Genomic DNA, 20,305 nt, shown 5'->3' on the forward strand with positions numbered 1-20,305 from the left:
AACTCATCGTGCATGGCATTCATCCAATGCACATTGTCCTTTGCTTCTTCGAATGTTGCAGGCTCCTCTTCATCAAGAAGAGTACCTGCATATGCTGATTCCACTAAATTAGCACCTTCCATGTGCCTTGTTGCACTGCAAGTCCTGCCAGGTAATGGAGCATCAATTTTACTCTCCCTGAGAGTCTGTAACAGCCATTTTGGGACTGTTTTTGCTGCATGTATGTCTGCAATTTCTTGCTGCACCACCTGTTCCACTGCCTGTGGAGGTGGCAAGACATCCTGTGGCGGAACTGAAGCATCAGGAGGTGGCTGTAAATTCTGATTTGCATCAGAGATATCAGCAGGGGAACCCAAGGCAATGGGTAGCAACCCCTCAAAAACATCCTATGAAGAAGAAGGCATATGAAATTCAGCCTGAGTGTGAGCTGAATTTTCTGCAAATATCACATCTCTACTGACAATGATCTTGCGTGTAGCAGGATTGTAGAGACGGTACCCCTTGCTTTCTGCACTGTACCCAACAAATATGCACTTAATTGCCTTATCTGACAACTTGTGCCTAAATTCAACTGGCACATGAGCATATGCAAGGCATCCAAAGACTCGGAAATGATCCACTGAAGGCTTTCTCCCATTCTAGACCTCATAGGGAGTTTTTGTTTTAAAAGCCTTAGTGGGAGCCCAATTTAAAATGTAGTTGGCACACATCAGACCTTCAAGCCAGAATTTGTGAGGCATGTGTTTGCTTTTCAGCATACATCTGTCCATCTCCATAAGAGTTCTATTTTTCCTCTCAGCTTTGCCATTTTGCTGAGGGGTCAGCCTCACTGTGAGTTGATGCACAATACCCTTGCCTTTCAGAAGAGCATCAAAATCTAAAGACAAGTATTCCCCACCTCTATCTGTGTGCAATGTCTGTATCTTGAGTCCGGTTTCATTTTCAACCATGGCTGAAAAGTGTTTAAACACCATGAACACTTCTGATTTGCGCTTCAGCCCAAAGACGAAATTGGAGTAATCATCAATAAAGGTAACAAAGTAGAGATGACCACCCAATGATGGAGTCCTCATGGGACCACAGACATCACTGTGTATAAGTTGTAATTTGCGGACAGCTTTAACTGAACCATCCTTTTGAAGAGGAATCTATGCATCTTGCCTAAAATGCACCCTTCACAGGCATGTGGAGGAGGTATCTCAAGAGGTGGCAATGCATCAACCATAGAGTGCTTTTGAAGTGTCATCAAGCTGTTGTAATGCATGTGGCCATATCGGACACGCCATAATTCTGCATTCTGCATGGCAGCAGTAGGGATAGAAACTGCAAGAAAGAAAGAAAGAAAGAAAGAAAGAAAGTTTATTAAAGTCTTCGAAAGACCGATGGGTCTATGAGACTGTGAAAATCCGGATACAACGAACTGTGGTAGTGGAGCTACTAAACGAGCGTCCATACCAATGCAAAATGCAAAATGCAAAATGCCAAAAATGCAGAATGACAGTACTAAGTCCTAAGTACAACATAGTGATGTCGGTGGTCGACTATATATCAATCTTAGCATCATCATCAATATCATCATCATCCCCAGCAACAGCAAGATATCAGGATGGATGAGGCAGTGGAGGCATGAAGTCAGCAATAGAGTGCTATCGACCACTCAGAGGTGCGGTCCTGGCACGTCTCTTGGTCGTAGCTCTACGTCTAACCAGGGCTAGTGTGACCCCCGTCGGTCGGGTTCCAACTCTAAACAAGGAGGGGATATCTCCAAGTGTGATTTGTGTGTCGACCCTCTATCTGAGCTGTCGGGTCACGGGTTCCGGGTCACGGTCATGTCGAGGCCTCGTCTCGTTGGGATCCATGTGATTTAGCTAAAAGAACTCCGTGATAGAGCTCTGAGAGGGATCAACCGAGGAAGAAGTCTGCTCCTGTCTCCGTGCTCGGAGTATCCTCTCGCGGTGTCTAAGTGCCTCATGAATGAAACCTGCCAAACACTGTTGGTCTGGGTAGGAGAGAAAATGGGCTAAAATCCCATAACTATCTCTGAAGAGGCAGTGGAAACGTCCTCGGATCTCATAGTACACAGGACACCTAAAGATGAAATGCTCCTCTGTCTCAACCTCCTGTATGTCACATAGTGTGCATATGCACCGCTCCGTGATAGCATGAGAACTTGTAGCCGCTCCACACGGGCCCACTCTGTATCCGACAAGTCCGGCCCCCAACAAGGACTGTCGTACATCCCCGCTGGGCGAGCCAAGGAGTCAAAAAGCAACCCCTTGGTGCGTGGATCTTGAAAGTGTGAGCGGAAGCACTGCCTCTATAGCCTGGCCAATGAGGCATACCCTCTACTCAAGCGTGCCTGCATCGCGGGTTTCATAGTGAAGCTTAGTGTATGATGAAAGTATCTCAACAGATGACCCCGCAAATGTGAATTGCTCCTGACGCATGATGGCTCGAGATGTATTGAAGATCATGACCTTGGTTTTACCCAGGTTGACCTTCAAATCATGAGACTCACAAAAGGACTGTAGTGTGTCTAGGTGTCTATGAAGCTCCGCTGCTGAGGAAGACAAGAGAGCCACATCATCTGCATAGGGCAAAATCTGGATCAGCGTGCTTGCAAGAGAGCAACCTACACCCCCCTGTGTCTGCATCATTGTCTCAAGCTCGTCAATGTAGAGGCCAAGCAAGGTAGGCGACAAAGGACACCCTTGTTTGACCCCGATGGTACTCATGATCTCGTTTATCCACCTGGATCCTACCCGAACTCTGCCAAAAACTCTCTCGTAAAGTGCCATGACAGCCCAAATGATCTCCTGGTCATAACCCAAGTCTTGTAGGCGCCGTATGAGGCGGGCTCTCGGGACTGTGTCAAATGCCTTGCGAAAATCCACAAAGCAACAATAAACCCTCTGCTTCCATGATCTCGCCTCCTCGATGATAGATCTGAGCGTCAGAATGTGGTCCATGGTTCCATGATCACGCCAGAATCTGGCCTATCCTACTGCTCTGAGTCCTCGACACTCTGCAAGTCTGCTAACCTCGGAGTCAAGTACTGATGCATAAATCTTGGACATGACATGTCCAATCATAATGGTCGTGTAGTTCTCCGGGCTCATGGGATCCCCTGCCTTGTGGATGGGTGAGATAGTGTTAATGGTCCAAGTGTGTGGAAATCCCAAACAAACCGCTTCATTAAAAAGCTTTGCTGAGATCGGGGCTAGGAGGTTAATCCCATATGTAATGAACTCAGTACATAGTCCCTCATGATCCTTCGCTCGGCCATTATGAAGTTTCATCATGGGCGGAAGATCAAGCTGAAAAAGCCCACGCAGAAGAGTACCAGATAATCTTAAGGCATAATCATTTTCCCTGTCTCTGACAGCACATTTGTCATCCTCAAAGATGACCTGAAATCCAGCTCTGTTAAGAGTGGACACTGAAAGAAGATTCTTGGTGATACCAGGCACATATAAGACATCTGAAAGTCTGAAAATTGAGCCATCAATGGCAGTAAGCTCAACTTCTCCTGTGCCACGTACTGAATATGATGAGTTATTGGCACAAGTGACTTTCTTACCAACGGGAGGTGGATGCAAGGAAGTAAAAAGACACTTTCAAGAAGTGATATGCTTGGATGCACCGCTGTCAAAATACCAAGTGTTCAGTGTTTCATTGACACTGAAAGCAGATGCATCTGTAGAAGAGTCATAACTGCAAGTAAAAAATGCATATGTATCATCATTACAAGTGGCTGTACTATCCCGAGCATCTGGAGCAGCCAGCCTAGAATCTGAAATGCAAGATAAAAAGGCATAATCCTGTCCAACAAAGTTGGCTGCAGCATCCCCACTGTCAGATGCATGAGGAGCTGAATCTGAAATAGCCATACCGTAGCTGTTTTTCTTCTCTTTTGCAAGCCTTTTCCTGCATTCTGCAATGTGATGACTTGGCTTTTTGCAGTAATGACAAAAACCCTTCTTCTTGGGCTTACTTGCATCATTTTTAGCCTTTTGTGAAGGCTGTCCTGACCCATTGGAAGGTTGATTTACTGATGTCTTTGCCTGTCCCTTTGTTTTTGACTTAAACTTTGAGAGCATAGCTTGTTCACGTGCACGTGAAGCCAAGTTTTTCCTGGTCTTCTCTTCCTGAAGTAGAAGTCCTATCAACTCATGAAAAGTGAGAGGATTTGCACCCCCCCTCAATGATAAGTTCAGCGAGGTATGAAAGCTGAGATAAGACTCAGGAAGAGAATTCAGAATGGTAGTAATCATGTCTGAATCAGGAATAATCTCATCTATGTTCAATAATTGCTCTCTGAGATCCTGTAGCTTTGTGAGGTGGACTGACATGGAGTCACCCTCTTCCATATGTGTATTACTTAACTCTCTTTTCAAGAAAGATACCCTTGCATCATTCCGGGATGCATACATGCTTTCTAAGATATCCCACGCTGCCTTCGAGGTCTTACACGACATGCGGAATGATAAATCTTTTCACTGAAAGAGAGATGCATGACAAAGCTAAGGCATCCCGTGAACCCCATCTCTTTTGCTCTGGAGTAGTGGTATAGCTGCACAAACAACTTGTTCTGCAGCTGCACCCTGTGCACGACCTCTTCCACCTCCTTGCTGAGGAGGGGTATTAGGTGCCATACCTGCTGGTCGGATCTCACCCCTATTCACGTAATCCCATAAATTGTGAGAAATCAGAATATTGCATACCATAAAACTCCAGAGGGAGTAGTTGGTACCATCCAACTTGTCTTCCTGTGAAAGACTACCGAACTGGAAGTCATTCTGATTTAAGCAGATACAAAACTGAGTTCCCTTACTGGGAATGAAATGCACAACTCCCAAAAAACACAGCCAAGTACTGGCTGTAAATGCAACTCAGATTTCTGCACTTGCACTATCAGAAATCTGTCCAAGCATCAAAAGCTCTCCAGAATCTGCCAAAAGTGCTGCAAAACACTTCAAGAAAGGCAGTATGAACTGAAAACTCCAAAATTGCTCTCCCAACACAAAAGCCCCAATTTGTGGCTTGAAATTGCAACCAGAAAGGGGCAAATGGTCTGAAAGCCCCAAATGTTGCACAAATTGCTCTCTATCTGCAAAAGCCCCAAATTTCACTGCGAAATTGCAGTGTAATTACAAAATCCCCAAATTTCTTCAAGAAATTGTACTGCAGAATTGAAAGCCCCAAATTTCGAGCTTGAAATTATCTGCAAAGTCCCAAATTTTGCAAAATGTTCAATTCAAATAATATGCTCAAATCTGCCCAAAAAACTGCTCTGCCAAACAATGGCTTCCTGCAAAGAAATATCTGCTAGACGACCAACTGCAAGAATGCCTGCAGGAATGAAACCTGCTCAGAAGGCCAAATGCAATTGTACGGCCTGTACGGTGACTGTACGACAGAGGTACGGATGGCCGTACTGTATGGACGAGCTGTCTGCTGTAGGTTGTACAAAATGTACGGACATGTACGGTGGGTACAACACCTGTACGGATGGGCTACACGCAGAAAGTACGGAAGGTTGTACGGAACAGTACGGACGCCTGATGAACTGACGACGAAAATGACACAGGAGCAGTACGGTCGACACAGGTGTACGGTTGGCGACAACGAACCGTATGGAACTGTAAGGCGAACCGTACAGTCTGGCGATGGGCTGTACGGCTGAAGATGTGCTGTACGGAATGGAGCTGCAGACTGTACGATGCTTCACTTGTACGGGCGACGAGATTGTACGATGACCACGCAGGTACTGTATGGGACTGTACGGAATCAGTTCGTACAGATCTGTACAGACGATACGGCGAGTTGGCATGGGAGCTTGTGGGTTGGAGTTGGAGGACAAGAAGAAAGGAGCAGGGAGCAGGATCAACCTGCTCTGATACCAAATGTGAGAGTTTGGAGAGAGAGAGAGAGAGCAAGAGAGAGTGAGCTTGAGAGCTGAAAGCTTGATAGCTTGGTTGCAATAGAAGAGTGTAAAAGTGTACAACTAAAAGAGTTAGAGATAAGGTTTTGTCCTAGTGACAAAACCTTAGTAGTCACTAACCATAGTTAGTGAACTAATTGTGGTTAGGGGGAAAAACCTCTTAAAGAGGGAAAAGTACCCCTAACTAGCTTATTAAATTACATTGGTCACTGCTGAATTATATCTATAATTCTAACAATAATATCCAAAGATGGGATACGAATGGATCCGGCAAAGATCTGTGCCATTCACGAATGGCCAGAGCTGAAAATTGTCCATGAAGTTCGAAGTTTCCTAGGCCTGTACTACAGAAGATTTATCAGGCATTTTGAGGATATAGCTGCTCCACTCCACGATCTTACTAAGAAAAATGCAGCTTTCAGATGGGGAATTCCTCAAAAGACAGCATTCATCACACTCAAAGAGAGGCTGACCACAGAGCCAATCTTAATAGTTCCAGATTTGTATCAGCCATTTGACGTGGATTGTGATGCTTGTGGGGAATGTGTTCGGGCTGCATTGCATCAGAATGGTCATGTAGTGGCCTATGAGAGCAGGAGACTCCGGGATGCAGAGAGATATCTAAGAATCTATGAGAGAGTTATTGGCTGTAATTCATGCCATCCATACATGGAAGCATTATCTTTTGGGTGCAGATTTTACAGTTAAAACAAATCACCAAAGTCTGAGATACTTTTTGACTCAGACAAAGCTTTCCGAGAAGCATATGAAATGGGCAAACATGCTGTCAATGTACCATTTTCAAATTGTCCATATTCTAGGAATTCGAAACAGAGTGGCAGATGCCTTGTCCCGAAGACCCCAACAATGTAACTATTGCTTATCATCAGGACCTGAAAGATATGAGGGAGCAATATGCTAATGATGTAGCTTTTGGTGAGATTTAACAACAAATGCAAGAGGGGCAATCCACCAATCACTATTCCCTGAAAGATGGGTATCTTATGAAAGATGATTGCCTATGCATCACTCAAGGGATGAGGAAAAAGATTTTGAAGGAATGCCATGCACCTCTCTATACTGGCCATAAAGGAATTACAGCAACAAGAGAGGTATTTCTTTTGGCCAGGGATGCAGAAAGATATACATCAATTTGTTATTGAATGCCTTACGTGTCAGAAAGTGAACTATGATAGATGGAAGGCACTTGGCCTACTTATGCCTGTTCCCGTGCCTCAGGCACCGTGGGAAAGTACTTAATTTTTGATTTACCAAGATCAAAGTCAGGGAATGATGGGATTTGGACTATCATTGATAGATTCAGCAAGCAAGCTCATTTTATTCCAGTTCGTAAAACCATAAAGGCAGATCATATGGCTAAGCTTTTCATGGCGCAGATCTTTAAGTACCATGGTATGCCTAAGTCCATTGTCAGTGATCGATATGCTGAAATGCTACGTGGGTGACCAAGGTTCAGACTGGGAAAAGTACCTACCATTGGTAGAGTTTGCTTATAATAATACAGTACACAGCTCTACAGGGAAAGCCCCCTTTGAGGTCATTTATGGGAAGGTGATTTTGCCACCTATCCTGAGGACCAAGGATGAAATATTTGCAGTTGATTAGTTTGTGAGAGACCTCCAGACAGCTTATAGCCAAGTCCGGACAGCAATTGAAAGGTCTCAATAGAAGCATAAAAGAGCTGCAGATAAACATAGGAGAGAGTTAAATCTCAAGGAAGGGGATTGGGTACTTTTAAAGTTCGAGAAAGCTAGGCTCCGCAAGTTCAAAGGCAAACAGAAAGTGTATGCAAAGTTATCTCTCAGATATTATGGCCCTTTCAGGGTTACATAAAGAATTGACTACGGTCAAAGATACTTGACTCTGGTTAAGTAAGCCTGACTTCGGTCGGGGAGACTTGGTTTATTACCAAGAGGGTTAACTATGGTTAACTAGAGAACCAAATAGCTGACTACGGTCAGAGAGTGTTGACTTCAGTCAACGGGACTTGGCATGCGCTAAGAGGGTTAACTACGGTTGGACAGACTTGACTATAATTAAGGCGCCTCGACCCTTGGTCAAAGCCTCTTAATTATGATCAAGAGCGTTGACTTCGGTCAACCAGAGAATAACTATATATTTTTATATTTGTTATGTGTGCACCTGTGTTCAGTGGGGATGCCCATTGTGACTAGAATTAGTCCACAATGTGTTATTTGCATGCAAAGCGCTAACAATTAATGGGTGCCATGGTAGTGCACTTTAATTAATTGTTGCAGGTACTAGGAAGAGTTATTTTTCCTAAGCGCAATGGAGCATAACAAGAATCTATGAGGCGGTTCACGTGACCAAGTGCGTTGAAGACTCCACAGGTACTAGGAAGAGTTATTTTTCCTAAGCGCAATGGAGCCTAACAAGAATCTATGAGGTGGTTCGCGTGACCAAGTGCTTGGAAGACTCCAGAGTTGCCCTTAGTGGCATGTAATTAGGAAAGTAATGTAGAGTTTGACAAGTGGCTTGTTGCCAAGAAAGAGAGCCTAAGAGCTCATGTAATTTCATTCACGTTTTGGATATGTATGGAATAGCTTCCACGCTGAACTCGTACTCCAATTCTCTCTGATGAATAAAAACCTTCGGGGGGTTCCAGCCCGACGATTGTCCTGGGCCCTAGTGTATCTCTTGAGAGAGGGAGAGCTTTTGAGAGTGTCTTTGCTGTCTTTTACGAAGGAGGTTTCATAAGAGCTTTTGAGAGTGTCTTTGCTGTCTTTTACGAAGGAGGTTTTAACAAGGTCACAACCTTGCACTTACCAGAACCAGCCAACTGAATCTTATCCTAGCAGGCATTCAACAACCTGCAACACAAGCCAATCCCTGGCTTACAAAGGCATCCAGCCTCAATGCATAATTCCATAGCGCAAGGCATCCAAAACCCAGCACATATCCAAGTGCATAATCCATGGCCAAATGGGAAACTAATCCATGGCCAAATGGGAAACCATAAGCAAAACAAATTCTCTGGCAAGCTGACATCCAAACCAGCAAATATTCTTTGACAAGCTGCTCTTGGAATCCACAAAAACAAACTAGGCACTGTCCAGCATCCATGCCTCTGGCACATAAAGTTTGGAATCCACAAAAACATAAACTAGGCACTGTCCAGCATCCAAAGCTGACGCACAGCCCTAGACCTAGCAACCAACTTGCAGGCTCAGGGAAAACCATGAGAGAAAGATTCCATCCCACAAGGGCTCACCCTTGTACTTTGCTTCATTGGCAATTCCACTGGGTCGCTTTTGCAGTCCTTGGGAGCTGCCATGTGCCCTCCCTAAAGCAGATGTACTAGAGGGTTTCTTGCTGTCCCATAGACCTTTTGGTCTCCAATGGACGTTAATAGACTTTCTTTCTTTCTTTCTCCCGTCGTCGCTCAGCCCGTTGGCCGTTCCATCGCTCAGCCGGTCGCCCTAGCTGTCCCGTCAGCACCCGTCACCGTCACTTTGTCGCCTCAGCCGCCGCCTACCTAGCTAACCTACCTACCTACCTAGCCTGTGCCGCCAGCCCCCCCCAATCCTTTGGTCAACAACACACCCCCCCCCCCCCCCCCCCCCCCCCCTAATTTTCTTCAAGTAACAAACTAATCCTAACCCTAACCCCGAGTTGGGCTAAACCCCCAACCCAACCCGCGGGGGATAGGTTCAGCTAGGGGGTTTTACAGACATCCAATTATGGACTGGCCTACCCTCTCCTCCAAGTCCCCCCCTCAACCCCCAATATTGGCCCACTTATATGGCAGAGGAGTCAGCCACGCAGAAGTACATTTGCACACCTATGGCAATGCATAAGCAGAGGGCTTTGGCTTCATTTCGCACCCGATCACACCAGCTGCAAATTGAAATAGGAGGATGGAAAGACATGCCAAGAGAGAGCAGAATATGCCAATTATGTGACCAGGGTATGCCAGAAACAGAAGAACACATGGTAATGATATGCCCTTACTATGCACACATTAGGAAAAAGTTCAGCTCTCTTCTTGAGGGACATAACAGACTGGCTGATTTGCTACATAAGGCGTCACCCTCAGCTTTAGGAACATTTGTATCTAAGCTTTTCAAGCACAGAAACTCACCTAGACATAAAGGTAGTTTCTCTTATTACCCTCCCCTTTGAGGGAGGAGTCTTTATGTATGTAAGGTTTTGTATTGTTTTAGGTCCCATAGGCCGATTTTTGGTCTTCAGAGGACGATAATATATTCTTCTTCTTCTTCTTGTTCAACTCCTTCAACCCCCATCAGGACTCGGTACTCTACAGTTGCAGCCATGACACCCTCTCCGTATGCACATAATTATCATCAAGAAGGCTCAAAACGACCCATCCTTGGGCAACATGATCAGATTTTTTATCTACAGCAAGCAGTGAGAGAGCTATGATTGGAACTGGTAGAAGTAAAGGCTCGACTTCTGGAAGAGCTTGGTAAGCAGACAATAATTGATGAGGCTGTAAAATCTTGTAAGGATTCCCCCCCTACCCCGCAGTTAGTCTCTACAGTCAAAGATCTTGTTTACATTGAAGTACAAAGTGCTAAGGAGGAAGTGATTGTGGAAGTGAATGTAAGTCTGATATTCAAGCAGAGATTTAAGAACACTAAGCTAGATGTGATGATGCACTGAAGATTAGAATAGGGGGGCTCTCATAAAGGGGAGGACACTTATAGTGAAATATTGACAAAGATTAAAGCAGGCTTGCCCCGACATTGAATGGACGGATGATGATGAGCAGGATGATGACGACTCCAGGCCCGCTTCTATTATGCACTACAAAGGTCACGCAATCCTTACACTAAAGTCAAAAGATATGCGAATCAAGCTTCTTCGACAATCTTACAAGCTGAAGGGTACCAAAGTATGGATAGCTGAGGAGCTGACATAAGCTCAACTTAAGAATAAGGCAACTGAATTTGTTAGAAACATGGTGAAGGGAGAAAGAGAGAGAGAGTTAGGGTGCTCAAATGAAGACATGAAGAAAGGCTTTCATTGATTCATCAAGTATGGCAAGACAAGTGAAGTACAAGCCTTATATAGGCTACTCACTCACACACTAGCACCTAGTGCATATGGGATAAGTCCCACGATGACACGTGGCACTCACACAAGACACACACATATACTAGTACTAGATTACCTAGTACTACACATGAACACTTCACACCAACACACTCTTTGACTATGATATCTCCATCACCCCCCTCCAGAGCAAAGAGTGTGAGACCCAACATGCAAGAGTAGACCAATCCCCCCTCCACCGCAATACTGGGAAGAGCAAGTCCAATTATCTAACACCTCCCGTGTGATAGTGACTTCTCAGTCAGCTTGCGACCGGCAAGGGCAAACCAACACTCGTCATCCCCCTTACTCTGAACTGGGTGGTCAATACCATCAACCAAAGTAAAAGACAATACATTCATTTTTGGGGGACAACCCAGGGCATAGTACCTATTATTAACTCCAAATACATTCAATTTAGAGGGACAACTCAAGGCTGAGAACCGTTATGTGACTCAATACAACCACACATAGCATAGGGGCCTAGAAAGCCCAACCCTGGTCAAATGGATCCTTGTCATCAAGAGAGAGGCCATGAACCTCTGCTGTAGCTGCATGTATCTCCTCTGGGGCGAAGATTGGCATGATGCTTCTCTTGTTCCTTTGCTTTCTTCTTGAAGCAATGGGCTTCAATGTCCTCTTGCAAAACCTGCAAATAATGTTCTTGTTGGTCTTCCATTTGCTTGTGGAAGCAAATGCATGATCAATAGGAGAGGCGAGAGCGGCTTCCTTATTGCGACCATATCATCAAACGTGTTAGTGGCAAGACCAAGGATCTCAAGAGTGTGCTCAAAGCGAGAAATGCCATGCATACTCTTCATAAGGACGGCCATCTTATCTTCATCATTAGGGACACTCTTCAAACTTGAGAGTTGTTGAACAAGAGATTGAAACCGGGCTAGATGATTACTCAACTCATCACTCTCTTCCATTTTCAGATCATAAAATTTGAGCTTCAAAAAGACTTTAGAGTTGATGATTTTATTACCAAAGAAGGTCTCGAGGCGACTCCAAATCTGCTTAGCTGTTGACTTAAAATCCACATGATGGATGAGAGAGTCAACTAAGCAAAGACCAATGAGGGCAATAGCCTTAGCATTATGCTACTTCCAAATCTTTTGATGTTGTTGATCAAGTAACTCAACCTGGTCATTCTCAACAACATCCCAAACTCCTTTACGCATAAGCAACAATTGCATCTTGGTTTACCACGTGGGAAAGCCTTCCCCCTTGAACTTCTCGACGAGGAGGGAACTTGAAGACGAGGAAGTCATGATTGAAGAGGACTTTTTGAAGGCGAGCAGCAGCCTCGAAATGAAGTAGGACTGCTCCAAAATACTTTGAAGTGCAACATCAGCCTTCAAATAACCAAGTCGGCTGGAATATGGTCCAAACAGTAGTAAAGAAACTCCGAAATAGTGAGGCGGCTGCAGTAGATGCTCTAGAATGCATTGAAACTCCCACGTGTCAAAGTGGCTGCAACAAATGGATGATAACAGCTCCGAACCAGCTTGTAAAGGCTGTATGAAGCCAAAAAACCAGCAGCAAATGGTCTCTAAGGAGTCGCCAGGCAAAAGGAGCCCAAGAGAGGATTTCCGGCAAGGAAATAACTTTAAAATGCCTCGGGTACCTGCAACTAGGGCTGGAGCCTTGGGAATTGAGCAGACCAGCAAGCAATGAGGCTGCCAAGAGCCTAGTTACAGCTCCAAGAGGGGTTAGATGAAGGCGGCTATGAAGACAGCAAGGAATGAAGAGGCGGAATGAGCTAGCTAGAAGTGGAAATGAACAAGTGTCGAGATGAAGCAAGGCTGAGGCGGCTGCATGCTGCAGGAAGAAGAGCTGAAGCAGAAGTTAGGGTTAGGGCAAGAGTGACGAATTAAGGTTAGGGCAAGGGTGACGTGGTATCTATGGAAGGTGGCTCTAATACCATGTTAGAAACATGGTGAAGGGGGAGAGAGAGAGAGAGAGAGAGAGAGAGAGAGAGAGAGAGAGAGAGAGGGTGTGAGGAAATAATGTTCAAATGAAGACATGAAGAAAGGCTTTCATTTATTCATCAAGTATGACAAGACAAGTGAAGTACAAGCCTTATATAGGCTACTCACTCACACACTAGCACCTAGTGCATATGGGATGAGTCCCATGATGACACGTGGCACTCACACAAGACTCACACACATAGACTAGAACTAGATCACCTAGTACTACACACCAACACACTCTTTGACTATGATATCTCCAACAGAATTAGCTAAAGTCAGGGGTGCCAGAAAGGATGGAAAATGGGCAGTTTACCGTGAAAGCGTAGCCCTAATCAGAGAGTGTAAATCAAAACCAAAAGACTCTCACTCTTAAAATGATGTATGGCTGATTACTCTTTTAGACTATTATGTAGGTACTCTAAATAAATGGGGGTTTCTTTTGCACTCCTTGGGAGCTGCCATGCGCCCTCCCTAAAGCATAGGTACTAGAGGATTTCTTGCTGTCCCATAGACCTTTTGTTCTCTGGATGCGAATAGACTTTCTTTCTTTCTCTCTCTCGTGAAGACCTTCACAAAGTCCAAGGCGGCTGGCATGCTTTCTGATAGCATTTAATGCTGTTGTGTGGCCTTCTGTACAGGCTGTACAGATCATTATTGATGCCTCCCTTTAGAGGGGAGAGAAGAAAAGGCCACAGATGCTTGGATTCAGGAGCGCCTTGTTGACAGCAAGGACTCATATGCAGACTTTGTTAGACCAGAGAAAAAACTATGCATTTCATGCACGGGAATCCTTCAGGACCTATATCTCAACTTATTGAGTTTGATGGGGTTTTGCTGACAGACCCCGATGCCGTCATGTGGATTGCTATAGATATTTCCGCCTCCCTTCTTTGAGCAGATCCTGATTCATCCGCCACTGTAGGGCATTCCGTATAGGCTGTACGGATCAGCCTTCTTGCTGTACGGACTCTACAGCTGTTTGTATGACTCACTTGGCACACAAATCGAGGCGTTTTGATTGTTGCACGGCTGTATGGGATTTGCTGGCACACATTTTGATGCAGAATTTTCTCTCTTGCTTGCCTAATGGGGCTCCATGCTGGCTGTACACTCTTCCTATCCTACCCGTGATCCTCGTGCATTCTCTATCTGTCTCTCTCTCCTAGTTGCCCATTCCTTCTGCTGCCTCTTGGAGGTATTCCAGCCTGAAACATGACATTTGGGAGTTGTGTTGACATCTGTTGGAGCCGATTTGAGCTCATTTTCTGCTATTGCAACTCTGGTTCGTCTCGCCCTCTCGAGCACTAGGCAGTGCTCCAGACCTATGCTCTGTTGAGCCTGAAGGAGCCACAACTAGAGGCTCAAGCTGGAAACCTCTAGGTAGGGCTGCAACAACTGAGTGAAATCTGCCAGTTCACCCTCCTTCATCCACATCGCATCTAATATCTTCACATAGTGACTAGGAAACTCTGCCTCTGACTGTTCTTTATCTGTGTGCCAACAAGACTTCCGGAACCAAGATCGCAACTAGGTATTCCTCTTCTGGCTGAATTCATCCAAATATATCCTCTAGCACACCACCAATTTTTCCCGGGGCACAGCGCCCTATAAACACTAAATGTACAACAGCAAAACAGTGCTGAACATCGTAGTTTTATCTGTGTGCCAACAACACTTCCGGAACCAAGATCGCAACCAGGTAATCCTCTTCTGGCTGAATTTATCCAAATATATTCTATGACACACCACCAATTTTTCCCGGGGAACAGTTCCCTACGAACACTAAATGTACAACAGCAAAACAGTGCTGAACATCGTAGTTTACAGCAGTTAATCAGTTCTCAGTTTTGCCCGAGATTTTTTATGCATCCTCTTCCAAATCAGTCCCTCTTTGTCCTCATGCATTTGCCAATTGTTCCTTCCACAAACAGTGGGAAATGCTTTAGCCTTGCCTTGGCAGTCGGGTGCTAGTGTGCATTGGAATTGGATGCAGGTTGTAGCCAATGATTGGCTTGGACAATGGAATTGCTAGTGAAGCAAAGTACAAGGGTGAGCCCTTGTGGGATGGAATCTTTCTCTCATGTTTTTCCCTGAACCTGCAAGTTGGCTGCTAGGTCTAGGGCTGTGTGTCAGCTTTGGACAGCAAGGTTTCAGTTTATGGAATTCACTACCAGTTTGTACATGGAAGATCTCCTTCTATATTCCGGTCAGCTATAATATCCACAGCTGGACAGCAAAGGATTGGCATGGGTAATAGCCTGAGTAGAGCTGTGTGGTTGAGGCTAGTTGTTGGAAACAGCTCCGGGTTGTGTGCAAACTTTATGTGCCAGAGCGATGAATGTTGGACAGTGCCTAGTTTGTTTATGTGGATTCCTAGAGCAGCTTGTCAGAGAATATTTGCTGGTTTGGATGTCAGCTTGCGAGAGAATTTGTTTTGCTTATGGTTGCTAGTTTGGCCATGGCTGGGCATGGGGAAGTGTGTTCCAACTAAAAAGAACTAAAAAATAAAAAAATTTGAGGTGCCGCCAGGGCCTAGCTAGGGGTCTAACTCACACACACACACATCCTCCTCAACACCAAGCTAGGGTCCAACTAAGAAGAATTGGGAAAAAATATCTGGACGAGTTCACATAGAGAAAAAAGCAGGGAGCTCTCAGTAGACCCGTCCGTGGCTGGGTGGAATGATTGAAAAGCCTTCATTACATTTTCTGTAACACTGGTATGAGAGCCCTGGCGACAAATTTTGTAGCGTGATAAAATATTCGGAGAGTCCATGAGCTTTTCATTGTAGCATGTTGGCATTGTCGATAATATGGTGAGAGAAGGAGAGAGAGAGAAACGAATGGAAGCAAGGAGGGTGGAGATAGGTGGAGGCAAAGTACACTGATTGATGTTGATGGAAGTGATACCAAGCAAGCACATTCAAGCGTATGCAGAGGGAATTGCCTTATCTTCTCATGCACACATCACCCATGATGCCACACAGAACCAAATCTAATCTAGAATGCTCAAGTGACCCTTCATACTTACATGCCAAACCACAACCCCATTCACACTCACACTGAAACTAACCCCAAACTAGAACACTGTTCACATTGACAGTCAACCAAACACGCAGTTCTCACACTTGGCTCTGAAATACCCAACAGTTCACCTCTGTGAATCGTTTTGTTCTCATATCCAATTGCTGTTTTTAATATGATTTATTTAAAAGAGACAGCTTGGTACCTGCTGCTAAATCCCCCTTCTCTAATGTGGCATGGCACGACATAGTTTGCTTGGTCTGTTGGCTGTACTGACTCCTGAGAGAGAGAGAGAGAGAGAGAGAGAGAGAGAGAGAGATTTATACGTATTGACTGTACTAAGCTTCTTGCAGTGAACTGGAAGTGGAGTACCCTTCCCATGAGATTGCAAATATCATCTACACTTCTCTTGCTGTCGATGCTGAGGTAATACATTTCTTTGTGACACTGCATAGGTTTATAGGTAAACTCTTGGACAATCATAACCAGACTGCTGCATTTAGTGGCCAGTGAGGCCACCTTCGTTGCTATTAGTGCATGGATCTCTTGTAACACACAGTTTTGCTGGTGCTTGCTTTGCAAAAATGGCTGCTGGCTACTGTAGCTCTTTTCTGTGTATGCTTTGCAAACACGACTGCTGCCTGCTGTAGCTCTTTTAGCCATGTGGCAGCCCATGCAGCCTCTTCTCGTTGCTGTCTACGTGACTATCTAGGGGCTGTTTGGCAGCTGCATGTAGCTGTTTGCGGGATGTTCCACATGTACTTTTCCTACATTGTATCTGAGTGCCATGGCTTCCTTAATTATATAGGGTGCAGCTATCCAGATGATGTGCACTACATCCCATTCTGCTAACATTGGAACTGAGGGCAGGTTGAGGACTACTGTTGGAGGGATTCCTGGGATTCCTTTAGATACCTATTCTACTACTTTGAGTGGCAACCTGGACTTTTGATCGAAGGACCACTAAAAATTGGGAAAGTTTTGAACATCCTGGGTCTGCTTAACATCCTGGAGGTGTCGAAGATTTTGGATAAGGGAATAACTCATATCTGCTCAGTAATGTTTGTTCTCACGGGAGATAGTGTACGTCTATCTCTATGGCATGCTTGATGCATACCTATAATCAAGGTATTGAGAACCATTCTGACATCAAGGTATCATTCTCTTCATCTTGGACTCTCCTTCTGAATCCATGCTTTCACAGAATAATTTTATTCTCACACTCCTTGCCCATGCCTAACTTTTCCCCATTTCCTTCCAAACATCACTATGAGTAGTCTTCACAAATTGAGTGAAATTCATGGTAAATCGCAGTAGTTCTTGATTCCAGCCAGGCGATGTGCTCATATCTCCCTCATACAAACACTGATGTCTATTGAAATTTAGGAGCAGCACCTAGGGGGTCAGCGATCAGAACAAACTGGATGTGACATGATTGGGTGCAGCAATCCACTGAGGCTTGCAAGGAAGCAATATGGCTTACTCGGCTGGTGGGAGATTTGGGCATTACAGGAGATATGCCAGTTTTGCATTGTGATAGTCAGAGTGCTATCATGTTGGCAAAAAATCCGGTCTTTCATCAGAAGACCAAGCACATAGAAGTGAAATATCATTTCATCAGGGAGGTACTGGAAGACAAGCGACTTGAGCTTGTGAAAGTGCATACTGATGATAATCCTGCAGATTTGCTCACTAAGAGCTTGCCTACAGAGCAGTTTGCACATTGCCGCCACATCATGGGATTAGGATGAGACCATTCTTATTTTATGGTCTTGTATACAGTAACTGTATATTGCTGTAATTTTTATTCTTTTCTCCCCTTTAGGCACATTGGCCTTTAGGTGGGAGGTTGTTGGGGTAAAGGCACATTGCCAACCCTTCATTAAAAGATAGGACACCTATGACTGTCTTAAGACAGTCATAGGGTAAACCTAATCCTAATAAAACATAAGTGAGTTTGTGGTGTGGCTCATCATTCTACACACCCGCACTAGAGTGTCACTCTCTCTCACTCTCACTCTCTTGCTCTCTTCCACTTCTCTCCCCCCTCTCATGGGCCTCGACTTAGACCGGTTGCCTCCTTTTCAGTACAGCCTCGACGCTCCACCATCTCCTCTCTCCCCCACTGACCAGGAGGTCAACCGGCTCATTCGGGCGGCTCTAATCCAGCTCCACACCTGGCGGACATGGTTTCTTCACTCTAAGCTTCCTGTGAAGCTCGACTTCTACCGCCGACACTGCCTCCAGATCTCACAGGAGGGCTTCATCACACCTCCGGGTTACACACAACTTCATCTACCACATGCGCTCCGGATCTCCCTCGGTCAGTTTAGGGTCTCGTCACACCGATTACGGATCGAGAGTGGACGCGCAGAGGGTATCCCACGAGAGGACCGCCTTTGCCCACTTTGCGACTTACAGGAGATCGAGTCGGAGGAGCATTTTGCTTTCAGATGTCCTATCTATTATGCCATTCGAGGCCGATACCACTGGCTCTTCCGCAACGGATTCGGCTCCCTCCCACACATGCTACAATTCCCGGATCAGCGGTGCCTAGCCGCTTTCTTACATGAGATGACCCGCCACCGAGATACTTCTCTCCGAGCACGGCGACACGAGAAGCACACACAGCGTGAGGACACCCAATGGCCTATCAGTAACTTCTTTTAGTCACAGGATACCTCTTCTCAGTCTAGCCGACGACGCGGACGTGAGCGAGAGTTAGAGCCACGATAGCTGCGTCAGCGGACAGACTCACACATCCAGGTCCATGACATCTCGTCTCTGCTCTCGGCCCGCCCCACTGGGGTTACCGTTGCCCTCATCCACAGGGCCACCCGCCGCCCCCGACGACCGAGCTCGACTAGGCCGCGTGACGTCAGAGGCCAATCATCTATCGCAGGGTTTTTTCCGACTTCCCATTTGACGGCCCCTCTATGATTGGTCTCTGACGATCACCACCTACACATGTATACTGTATCTCCCCCCTCTGCCCTATTTTTTTGTGCCCCCCCTTTCTTCTTCTTTGTATCATCTGGAGGTAGACACATATTTTTTGTATCAAGACTAGACACAGTCCTTCATAACCTCTTTTTTGTAGAAACGGTTGGTTGGCCCGTTTTGAGACCACCACCGTTATGCTCATTGTATCAGTTATCTTTAGTCTCATAGACCTTCACGGTCTCCCGAAGACTTTAATAAACTTTCTTTCTTTCTTTCTTTCTTCCTCCCTGCAGCTAGAGCATTTGCGCTTGTTAAGGCGAAAGAAAACCTTGGTGGTGACTCTTGGTCTGGCGAGAGGGGCTCTATGGCAGCACCCTCGAATCCCACGGCCGTCAAGGTTCTTCTTTCCCCAGCTGACAAGAAACATGTACAGCAGGCAGTTCAGTCCCTCTAGGACAAGGCGCTTGTGGGCAAAATTGTGGGTCTCACGCCTACACGGGGACAGGTGCGAGAGTGGATCTAGGTGAGCTTGGCATTAGAAGGAGACCACATCCAGGAGGTCACCATCTATGGATGAGGCGTTTTCCTCATTTAGCTGAGCTCACGCGACACTACCTCGACACTACCTCGACACTTGTGGAGCAGAGCCTCATCCTCCTCGGCCCACATCTTATTTACCTCTTTCCTTGGTATCATGGGTTCATAGTGGAGGACATGAATAAGACACAACATGTTCCACGTTTCCTAGTTACACTTCGCTTCCCAGGGCTCCCCAAGGAGTATCGAGCCATCCTCCCTTCCATTGGTCGGGTATTTGGCACAGTGCTCAAGTCCCCGCCAGAGTCGACCACCTCAGTTTTAGTAGATGATGGAGTCCCTAGGATTAGACTGGTGGTTGAGAGTCCAGAGTCCCTCCTTGAGTTGATCCTTCTCGAGACCCTTGAAGGGGACGCACTTCGCTAGAGGGTGGAGATTTCTGGGTTACCATGCCAGTGTCTTCCGTGCAGACATATGGGTCACCTTGCCAGAGATTGCCCCCGTGGCCTCCCTCGTGTGCCTCTCCCCTCCCCCCCCCTTCCGCAGAGTAGATAGAGTCAGCAGGCCCGGACCGAGCGTCCTCTCATGCAAGAGCAGCAGGAGTCTCAGACTCCTTGGGTTACCCCCTCAGAAGGGAACTAGACCCAAGTTAAAAAGAAAAAGAACCTAAGCAAGCAGGCCCGCAAGCGTCGCAGGCAGAGGGCCAATTGCAGAGAGAGGGACATGATTGATCGAGAGGCCCCGAAGGAGGAACAGCAGGAGCCACCTCCTTCAGCTGGAGG

At 45.9% G+C, this 20,305-nt stretch overlaps 1 protein-coding gene across 2 annotated transcripts in view; it reads left to right on the top strand.

The window, feature by feature from the left end:
- The window catches only part of LOC147886747 (transcription factor), a 95,348-nt gene that overhangs the window by 67,557 nt on the left and 7,486 nt on the right, over window positions 1-20,305 (top strand). For both annotated transcript variants that reach the window (XM_087395753.1, XM_087395752.1), the window contains one exon: window positions 16,397-16,469. In XM_087395753.1, coding sequence (XP_087251879.1) covers window positions 16,397-16,469 — 73 coding nt within the window. The remainder of the gene's footprint in view (window positions 1-16,396; window positions 16,470-20,305) is intronic.

This window comes from Dipteris shenzhenensis, chromosome 24 (genome assembly GCF_047967505.1).
Source record: "Dipteris shenzhenensis isolate YYH24624 ecotype China chromosome 24, Dip_SZ_1.0, whole genome shotgun sequence".
Lineage (NCBI taxonomy): Eukaryota > Viridiplantae > Streptophyta > Polypodiopsida > Gleicheniales > Dipteridaceae > Dipteris > Dipteris shenzhenensis.